We start from the raw sequence: 11129 nt of genomic DNA, 5'->3' as shown, positions 1-11129 counted from the left end.
CTCTACTCATGTCAAGGCAAGCACAACTATTCAAATCAATGAGATAATGTCAAATCTTACTTCATTTGTAGCAAAGTAGGCTATTTTTCTCACAATTGCTACAAAGACAAAAAGATAGAAAAGAATAATATAAATAGTATGCAAGATGACTTTAGAGGACAAGATTATGCATTCACGGCAACAAATGGGACTTCTATGGCTACCATGTCAAGATGGATTGTGGATTCTGATTATTCCAAGCATATGATATCTTATAAGTGTTCATTTGACACTTATGAGGCTATTCGAGCATCAAACAAGGTGTTGGTAGATAGTGGCATATGTGAAGCCATTAAAATTGGCTCTATTATAGTGGAGGTGGTTGTGAATGGACAAACCTATAAGATCAGATTCAAAAACGTCCTTCATGTACCTAAAATAAAGCAAAACCTACTTTCAGTGAATAAACTTATAATAGAAGGTTTTAAAGTTCAATTTGACATAAATGGATGTTTTGTAAAAACATTGAGTGGAGACAAGGTCTTCAAAGACTTGAAAGAGGGAAATTTGTACTATCTCATTTGTAAGAAGGTGAATGGAGTGGATGTAGTCACATTTGTTGAGTTTACATCAAATTAAGAAAAGTTGAATATATGGCATTGTCACATTAGTCATTTGAATGTGAAGAGCATGAGAGAGTTCAAGTCTATAGTAAGTAGCTTAGATCTTGGCAATACAAGCCAAAATGCAAAACAACTTGCATGTAAAAGATCTATACAAGACAAACAACAAAGGGCCTTATTTCCAAGGAGTGTAGCAACACATGCTACCAAGTTGTTGGAAATTATTCATTCGGATGTATGTAGACTTATGAAGAATACAAGTATTGGAGGATCAAGGTATTTTCTCACTCTCATTGATGATTATTCAAGAAAGATTTAGATCTACATTCTTAAAACTAAGAATGAATGCTTTTGGAGATCTAAGGATTTTAAAGCACCTGTTGAGAAATAAAGCAAATGCAAGATCAAGGTACTGCATACAAACAATGGAGGTGAGTACATGTCTAAGCAATTTGATGTTTATTTGAAGAATGAAAGAATTGTTAGACAAACCACAATTCCATATACTCTACAACAAAATGGTGTTGCTGAAAGGGCAAATCAAACCATTATAGAGATGGTAAGGAGCATACTTCATGCGTAAAATCTTAGCTATGAATTTTGGATGGAAGCTATAATAAATGCAGTGTATACAAGAAATAAGTGTCCAACAAGTGCTCTTGCATCAATGACACCACGAGAAGCTTAGAATAGGAGACAACCTTACATTTTCCATATGAAGACCTTTGGTTGCATTACATATGTAAAAATACTAGATTGTATGAGGTCCAAATTTGATGCAAAAGGTACAAAGTGTGTATTTCTTGGTTATTGTTAAGGTACTAAGGCATATAAGCTAATGTACTTGGAAACCAAGAAGATCATCAAAAGTCATGATGTTGAGTTTTTGGAGCACAAGAGTACTTGTGAGCACTTAGAGATGTATCTAAGTAAGATTAATAGTGTGTTTATGGACACATCTTTGAATTCAGTTAAGAAATAAGAAGATGAAGACAATGAAGTTCATGAAGATGAAAAGCCAACGAAGGTTGAAAAGATGATGGCTCCTACAATTGCTATGAATAGTAATAAAAGAAATGAAGATGTTGAAGATTATGATGATGATGATGAGGAGGAGTATCAATCATTGAGTGAAAAACGATAAGGTTTAAGAAAGAAGAAGGTTGAAAAAGAGTATGGAGTGCAACAAACTGAATCTTCTTCAATAAATGAAAGGAGATATCCTTCGAAAGAAATAAGGCAACGTGGTGAATGATAGAAGGATCACATCTTTCTTCAAGTAAGTGAAGAACATACAAATGTTGCTCTTCTTCCTAATTCGTTACCTTTGTGTGATGCATTGAAGTCTCAAGATGCAATCAAGTGGGAGAAGACTATGGAAGAAAAATACCAAACTCTTATGGATAATAGTACATGAAAGTTGGCATCCCTTCCAGTAAATCGATTTAGTGTTGGTTGTAAGTGGGTGTTTAGGACTAAAAGAGATGCAATGGGTGTGGTGATAAGACACAAGCCAACACATGTCTAAGGCTGGACCATTGCATTGGACTATGGTAAAGAGGATATTGAGGTACTGAAAAGGTACAAAGGACTTCAAATTGTGCTTTGGTGGTAAGAACATTGATTTGTAAGGTTATTGTGATGTGCTTTGGGTTAGAGATGCAAATGATAGAAGATCCACAATGACGTATGCCTTCTTCATTGGAGTGGGAGCTATTTCATAGAATTGTAAGAGACAACCTACCATTGTAAAATCAATGATGGAGGTAGAGTACATGGCAGTAAGTCATTATGCAATTGAAGCATGTTGGATAAGGCAACTCTTAGAAGATATTTCACTAGTGCAATTAGAAGCAACTCTAATTATGTGTGACAATCAAGAATGTCTTACATTTGCCAAAAAAAAAAAAAAAAAAAAAAAAAAAAACACCATTCAAGGACTAAGCACATTGATATTCAAGATCATTTCATACAAGAGAAGATTGAAGATGGAATAATAGGTATGAAGTATTGTGCTACAAATAACATGCTTAATCTCTATATGTTGCTAATAGTCAAAAGGTAGCAAAGAGTTAAATAAAGTTACTATGGTCGCACCTAGAATTTAGTTGGATGAAGTAGAAATGAATGTAATATCAAAAGAATGGAAGTTGTCTCGTTGGTAAGGAAACGACTACTTATAAGTAAAAGGTGTTAGAAGTAAGAATTATCTTTCTCCACACTTCTCTTAGAGTACAATCTTTGCTAATGCTAAGTGTTTGTAGCTTTTAGACTTCTTTTCTTCAATAGTAATTGTTCTATCTTAAATATATCTACTTTCTTGGATTTATTTTTGATATAATTATATTCATTGACCTTAGAAGAATCAAAATTGTAATCACTTATCATATTATCTTGAATGAAACTAGCTAATTCATCAAAAATAAAAAATAAATATTATATCTAAATAATTTTAATTATTGTCATTTAAATTATTGACTTTGGATATTTACTTGATTAATAGCCTATATTTGGAATCAAATTTATTTATAAAAAATCTTGCAAAGGCTTTCAAATAGAAGACATTTCTCTATAAAGACTTTTGTAATTCTTTTGTAGTATCATTTTAAAATATACTTTCAATAATTGATATAAAATAGATTTATGTATTAGTTTAAGTATTGAGTTGAGATCTAATACTTAAATATATAATTTATAATATTTTAGATAACTTACATGAATTTTTATTTAGCTTTTAATTCATTTTTGTCATATCTTTCGATTAAATGTCATTTTTATCATGTCTTTTGTATGATTGCTTGAATTTTAAATTATCCAATCTTTTGCAATTGTTTATATATTAGATTGTTTCTAAACTAAAACATCTTGTAGATTGATAATTGTAGTTTCTTCCTTATGGTATTAACTTGCACTTCCAACTTTCAACATTTATTGCAAGTTAAACAAAAATAAGACTCGAATTTCTTTCCATTGTTCTTCCTTCATTTAAAACCTATCCAATGCTTACAATTTTAAGATATTCATTTGATAAACCTTTAAAAATTACTAGAATTAAAAGATTAATAACTTCTATACCTTTTGAATTCTTTTGAATTTAGTTGAATTCTAAAAAAATTAAAGATTCAAAGTAAAATTCCAATTTTAAAAAGTACAAAGTCTTATTGTATTGCAAATCATTAAAATATTAAGAATGATAATACATTTTTTATTAATCCTTGCACTTATAGGATTGGTTGGAGGATCAATTGAAAACATTATTCTAACAATGATTCAACTCTTCACAAATCTAGCCAAGAACTTCAAGTCAAATTTAATATCATTATCTACTAATATTTCTCTTTGGAAAATTTTGACCAAAAACACTACATGATTGCATGAAAATACTTCAACAAACAAAAAAAACAAAAAAAAAAAAAAAACCCACCAAATAAATTGTTGATTGGATAAAGCCCACATAATTCTTTTGGTACTCCTCCAACTTCTAGAAAATGCACCACTTCTTGTAGCACTTGTCTCTTTCTGGTGATAGAGTACCTTCACTTGGTCACTCCAGTAAACACTTTGCCTACATATTTAGCAAGCACAAGTGAAAATCTTACACTCTAATCTGTGTTAAGCTCCTACTTGGCCAAAATTTTGTAAATACATTCCTATCTACATTACTATTCTCCCTCTGTTACCCTCTCATTCTACTCTCTTTCTATGTCCTACTCAGTTCACCTTCCTCCGCCATGTTTCTCTTAATGATTCTGGTCCGTGCTGAGACTGACATGATGCTGAATGCCTATTTCCCATGTTGCGAAACTTCACGAAAAAACAAAAATTAGCACTAACATCGAATGTGGCTTACAAGGTACTAGCATATCTCCAATGGATACAGTAGACAGAATTCAAGCACATGAATCAAGGCACTGACCGAGAAATATCTCATCAACAGGACATATTTCCCGTCGGGGCAGAAGAATCATGAGACAGGTGCACACCGGATAAAATTTAAGAATAATTTAAGATCAAAATTGAATGGAATATGCCTATCCAATGACACATTCCATTCAATTTTGATGGGATGTCAACTGCCGCATTAAAATCCAACATTTCTAGAGCCCTTTCGGCGAGCAATCGGTGTCAAAGAAACTACAAGGGCGGTCCCTGATGTAAGGCTGCTATGGTGAAACCATAGCAATCCTAAATCTCAGGATCTATGTCCTGATAGAACTTGAAGTTCACTCCAACACGAAAAAGTTTTCATTCGGATTTCCTACCGCCAAGCAAGGCGGTATGGACTATGTGAGTAAGCTGGGCAGCAGGAATCATCTCCAGAGACAACACTCATGTTAGAAAACACTAGACTGCAGTTTGAACATATGACTCCTCTTTTGAAGCATCAGAAGATGCGATGGGTTGGAAGAAGTTGGACGATACTAAGTCCTGGACTTCTTTGGCGCCCCTGCTGATCCTTTGCGACTCTTCAGGCTCCAAAAACATGCCGCGCATGTATGGCAAAGAATCTGCAATCTTCTGAGCCTCCTCAAGTCGACCAGCTTTCCGCAACCCCTTGGCTAGAACTTTGAGGGTGATCTTGGTAGGACTAATTTTGGCCTCTTTCATGCGTTCGAAGAGCGCCAAAGCTTTATTATCTTCTCCAATATTCAAGAGCGACTGCATTAGTGCTGTGTAGGTGACTGCGCTTGGTTTGAAGCCTAGTGAGGGCAAACTCTCAAAGAGTGTTTCTGCCTCCGTCATCTTTCCAGACCTTGCCAAGCTGTACATAAGGACTGTGTACGTATGCATGCTGGGCTTGCATTCTGCCTTCTGCATCTCCTCGTACACTTCCAATGCTTTAGCGTGCGCTCCTGTCCTTGAATACATATCAATCAGCAACGTATATGTCGTTTCACTGGCCTTGCATTCTACAGCACTCATACGGTTGAAAACCTGTACAACGAGCCACGAAGAATGACGTGAGACTTACGACTCAAGCAAGAAATAGTCACGAGCTACTAGCAACCCAAGATAATAAGCCATTGATACTTTTATTTGTGCGAGGTGTGCGAACTGGTTTAGGAAGTTTCGTCACTGGATGTGCGCTGTAGAAAAACTTACTGCCATTCTAGCATCACGCTGACGTTCTTGAAATCCAAAAATTTCTCTTAGATTATGTGGATTGTAAAATGATAGGATAGAGGATGACCTGTTCAGCGGCGGCGATGTTGTTGTTTTCAGAGTAATACTTAATGAGGGTGTTGAACTTGTCGAGATCATTCGTCCCCTCTTTCTCTAGTTCTGACAAAACCTTTTCCATTAATTCGTTGCTGCTTCCGGCCTTCGATACATGCCCAACAATTTCCACAACCTTCATGTACGTATACTGTGTGTGTTTGTATCCCTCCTGTGATTGAGCCCACTGAAAAAACCGCCACGCTAATGCGGCATTTGTTCGAAGTTCCTTGAGAACATTCATCACGTATGGAGGTTTCAGTCTCCGCCCAATTTGTTCTAGTATAGTATCAGTCTCCGGACCCCAGACTCTCAGCTTCTTAGCGAGCTGTTTTGGCTTTGGAAGCCAATTTGGGGCCATTTCTTCATTTCCAGAAATCTCACGACTTTCATCAGCCAGCAAGTCATTAGAACCCAATTTAAGCAGCACTTTGAGCTCATCCACACCCGAACGTATTTGCCCTGCTTCCTTCGGCATTCCCAAGGCCTCCAAAGAGCGGGACACTACCGATCGCTGTTCTGCTGAAGCTCCTATACCGCTCTCCCTCATAGCCCTGAATAAAGTGAAGACCTTCTCGAAGTTGCCTGCCTTGAAGTGAGATGCCATGAGCAGACTGTACGTAACACCGTTAGGTGTGCACTTAACTTCTCCTAGCTTATAAAACAGTTCAGTCGCAGCTTCAAGTTTCCCAGCTTCGACAAGGCTATGAATCAAAACGGTGTATGTGTAAATATTAGGCCGGCACCGGCTTTCTTGCATTTCTCGAAAAACCTCCATGGCTTCAAGGTGACAGTTTCCTTTCACAAGGGCATCGATATACGCTGTGTATGTGACCACATTTGCTTTAACAGACTTCTCAGCCATTTGTTTCCAAACTCTTCGAACACCATTTAAGTCCTTAGCATGTCGGTACCAATGTATCAAAATTGTGTAGGTTACAACACTCAAAGAGTGTCCTTCCTGGCACATCTCCTCAACCACGCTCTCCATAGCTGCGTAATTTCCTGCCTTCCCAAATAGATCAATCATGGTCGTGTACGTATACACATTGTGCGTGTAACCTTCCTGCGATTTTAACCAGTTAAAAAACTCCCAAGCTTTCTTTGCACGAATATTGCTTTTAAGCACCCCACACACGATGAAGGGGTTCCAAGGCACACCCAGACGTTCTAATTCCATGGGTGTATTATGATTCCATGACCTAAGAATCCTACTAACTCTCCTGGAAGTCTGATCTTCAGGCTTAAGGCCACGAAGGGAGTACTTCTGATCCATTTTAGTATGGTGCGTACTACCACCACCCACAGCAGATGAGAACATTCTCTTGACATTATTACTCCACAAAGCATTATGAGAAGGAACCTGTATATTACATCTAACCTCTTGTCTGGGTAGATTTCCCAGAAACCTCGCTTCTTCTCCCACTACGCAGTGTTCATTAGAAATTTGTATACTGGAGGTACCCGTTACACAAACTGGGATACCTGCCCGATCTGCTGGAATTCCAGATTCTCTGCCAAGATTTGAAGGAAGAACAGAGACTCCCGAATTCCGGAAATTATGTATGTATTTTAACAAAACTAGAGAAGTTTGGCATCGTTTCTTAATGAAGATGACCCTTGGGGCCATCGTAAAATGAAGTTGTGAAGACGTAAGCCTACTGTGCAACCGTAGCGTCCTATTGTCCTGTTGGCATCCTCATGACCCGGTGCATTCCCTGTGATGACTGCACATGTCTAAAGTGGCTGAGTGCTTGAAGCTCCAAAGCCTACCGCAATGGAAAAGAATCCCAAGTAGCTGTAAATGATTCCACAAAACAGAAATCAATTATTGAATTTAATCAAGAACCAAGTTACAAAAGGAAGTCAAGAGTACTCATAGATACTCATTATCAGAAAGTAAACACTGCCCTGTCGCCCTAACTCTCCTACATATGCGGCCAAAATCCACTGCCTGAAGCTACCGACAAGAATATTGAGTGTGAACTACATATTGCATTGCAGATGCTTGATTAAGGTAATGATGACTGCAATATCGGGAGTAATCAACGAGCTCTAGATAAGCAATTTGCAATTACAAAGTAAGGAGGAGGAGGAAAAGAGAGGCGGCGCCAAGGACGCAAAAAACGTACGCTACAAAACCAAGAAAAAAAAGGGATCGTGGATCGATTGAGATAAAATTGCACCACAGCTTTTCACAAGGGTTCAAACTCCCATTCTTATAGACAAGGAACCTAGCAAGCGGAGACAGCTTATGAATCCTTTTCGAAATCCTGAAATGAACGCATTAACTAGATGATGGCATGACCCGAATCATTCAATCAGCTCAAAAAAAAAAAAAAATCGCAACGCTCGCTGAATTAGGGCTTTTGTGACCACTTCCCGATCGAGATTAACCACCTAAACATGACACAATGACACTGACCCCCCCCCTCGTGAAACTTTACTGTATCCGGCACAAATTTCCGTTTCTTCACGTAGAATCGTCCCCATTGAGGGATCAAAGACGACGAACACCAACTTCTACCAAAGGAAGGCCCACGGATCCATCCATGAATGTAGACAAGCCTCTTTCATTGGAAAAAGTTCAAAGTACAAACTCACCCCAGGAAGGAAATGATGCGTCAATTACAAGCATGAAATAGGATTTCTCAGGCACATCCATCGCCAGACTCCAACAACACTGTGCGCACACCTGCGAGATTACAACAGCGTCTCACCAACTGCAAAGTCAGACACCGAGGACAAGCCGATCAGAGACCGATCCCATAAACCCTAATCCCTCCCTTCAACCTCTGCGAGTTTCCTTGGGCCGTGAACCTCATCGCATCGTGGATGAATGAAAAACACTGTGGATGTCTGTCTACATCCATCGGCACCGTCTAGCAGCACCGTCTCAGTCCAGTTCCACTGGCAGTTCGCCCAACCTAGATTTTGCAGAATCTAGGATATCTTGTTATTTTTTAATCGTGAAATTCTTCCACGTGAGGGGGGTACGAGGCGTGTTTTGCTATTAGTGTGACTTTTAGCTTTCTCTGACAATATAAGAATACATGAGCTTTTTAATGTGCTGTTTTAAATATTAAGGTTTAAAATTTATATGTCAATGAAAAAAGATAATCCTACTTTAGAAAATTAGAAATATGATTTATACAATATTTGAAAGTAAATAATATGATGTAACATTAATATGAATAGATATAAAATATATGTTACGATTTCTTTTAAGAACCAACTACATACACACCTCTCTTTTGTTGGAGGCACATCCTCCCTTTTTAAATGGTATTTTTCAACCAGAATTGACTACAAGTTCAATTTAAACAATTAGTGTGCACAAGTTGCTAATTATGTGCATATCCCTCCTTTAACCTTTTTGGTGGACACATACCCCCCCTTCTTTTAATCTTTCTAGTGGGCATACATCCCTCCTTTCTTTTAACCTTACTAGTAAGTGTATACCTCCCTCTCATTTTTAACTCTTTTAGTAAGTACATATCTCCCTCATTTTTTTAATCCTTTTGGTGAGCGTACACATATCTCTCTCTTTTAATCCATCTGGTAGGCATACACCTTTTTTTAACCCTTATATTATGGCACACTTCCTTTTTAATCCTTTTATTGGCTGCGCCTTTCTCTTATACCATCAATTTTTTCTTATAACCTCTTGTTGCATCTACCAAAAAATTACATGTATGCATTGCTTGGAAAAACAAGGCTAATGTGTATTTTTTTTTTTTTTTTTTGAGGGATATTAATATGGAGATCATGCACAAAGAAAAGCAAGATCAAGGATCGTAGAAAAGTTTGGCTTACTTCTAGTCATGGCAACAATTATTGGAATAGTAAAGTATTCTTCACAAACAAAATGCATAAAAAAAAGACAGAGTCAAGGTGTACTAGTTGCATGTGGTCCATTACCATTCAATGGTGCTTTTTTATTGAAATTAATAAGAATGACACAATATCAATGATTGATAATAAATGCATCAATTTCAATGATGAATGCAACAATATAATGTAAATTTTTAATGATGTGTGTATAATAGAGTAGAGAATGTAATTCAAAAATATAGAATACAACCATGAGGGCATAAAAGACTTGTTTGCATTTCCAGTTGCATACAAACTATTTCACAACGATCATGAAACCATCAAACAAATATCGGATGCAAGTGTAGAATCTAAATTTATTCTTATAACCTTAAAATAATGAGATGTCAATTCTCAGCTTGTTTTAGAAGACATCTATAATGAGAAAGTTCATCTTCAAAATACAAAGCTCATTAAACAAATATTGCTTGAGATGTTGTTGGATAACTTGTACACCCAGAATGTGCAGCATGTCTACTAATGCAATGCTAGAGGACAATTCATTCATCTTTTCTTTGTACTGCCTATGGCAATGGTATTAGCTCAAGAATTTTTACTTGTGATCTTCATGGACTTGACTTACAAAATAAATTGATTCAAAATACTACTATTACATGTTATCGCCATGACTTTAACAAACCAAACATTTCTTCATATTTTTATTTTATAACAACTAAGACAAAGAATGATTATATTTAGGCTTTGACCAAGATTAAGGAGATATTTACTATATAGTGTTAGCCACAAGTTGTGATGATAGATAAGAAATTTGTACTAATATTGGCCATCCATGTTTAGCTACTTAATGCATCAAGTCTCTTTTGTGCTTGATACATCAACAAAAACGTACTTACAAAGTTGTAAATTTTTTTTGCTTAATAGTAGATTAAGAAGAATTCATATGTAATTAGAATAAGATGCTTATTTCTAATAACAAAGTAATATTCAATGTATCATGGAATGACCTATTAGTCAAGTATCTTGTTGATGTTTACAAATACATTAATAGAAGATAAATTATCTATAAAGTATGCTTCATCTTTACATGATAATACACATGAGCTATTTAAGCAATCTGATGACATCTTAAATAAAGAAAAAGCATGCAATTGTGAAATTGTAAATCAACATATTATCTGAAAATTTAAGAGACATTCAAAAGAATCTAATACTTGCAATTCAATAATAAGAAGACATCATCCATCATCAATTTATATATGACAAAGCATATACAATAATTTGTTACTATATGTCAAGGATAAGAACTTGATAAAAATAAATAAACAAGTAAGACTTTTTTCAAAGAAGAATGACAAAATAGAAATAACTAAATATGTATATTAAGAAAGAAACTGGAATGGCTATTGCCAAAAGACAAGAAAAGTAGAGATCCTTGAAACTAGACTATAAGTAAGAAAGGAGTTGACAAGAGTAAAG

At 36.1% G+C, this 11129-nt stretch overlaps 1 protein-coding gene across 2 annotated transcripts; it reads right to left on the bottom strand.

Annotated features, from left to right (window-relative positions):
* Nucleotides 1-4589: 4589 nt before the first annotated feature.
* On the bottom strand, nt 4590-8586 carry LOC112293913 (uncharacterized). 2 transcript variants are annotated; one of them, XM_024543883.3, is made up of 3 exons: nt 8424-8586; nt 5794-7617; nt 4590-5537 (listed from the first exon to the last, which is right to left on the bottom strand). In XM_024543883.3, exons 2-3 carry the CDS (start codon nt 7447-7449, stop codon nt 4947-4949), a joined length of 2247 nt encoding a protein of 748 aa, XP_024399651.1. In that variant the 5' UTR covers nt 7450-7617; nt 8424-8586; the 3' UTR covers nt 4590-4946. The 2 variants fall into 2 exon arrangements, with proteins under 2 accessions (XP_024399651.1, XP_024399652.1); XM_024543884.3 differs by having other exon boundaries at nt 5794-6885; nt 8424-8566.
* Between the last annotated feature and the right edge of the window lie 2543 nt (nt 8587-11129).

Source organism: Physcomitrium patens, chromosome 16 (assembly GCF_059467195.1).
Source record: "Physcomitrium patens ecotype Gransden chromosome 16, ASM5946719v1, whole genome shotgun sequence".
Lineage (NCBI taxonomy): Eukaryota > Viridiplantae > Streptophyta > Bryopsida > Funariales > Funariaceae > Physcomitrium > Physcomitrium patens.
This window is presented reverse-complemented; position numbering and strand designations above follow the sequence as displayed.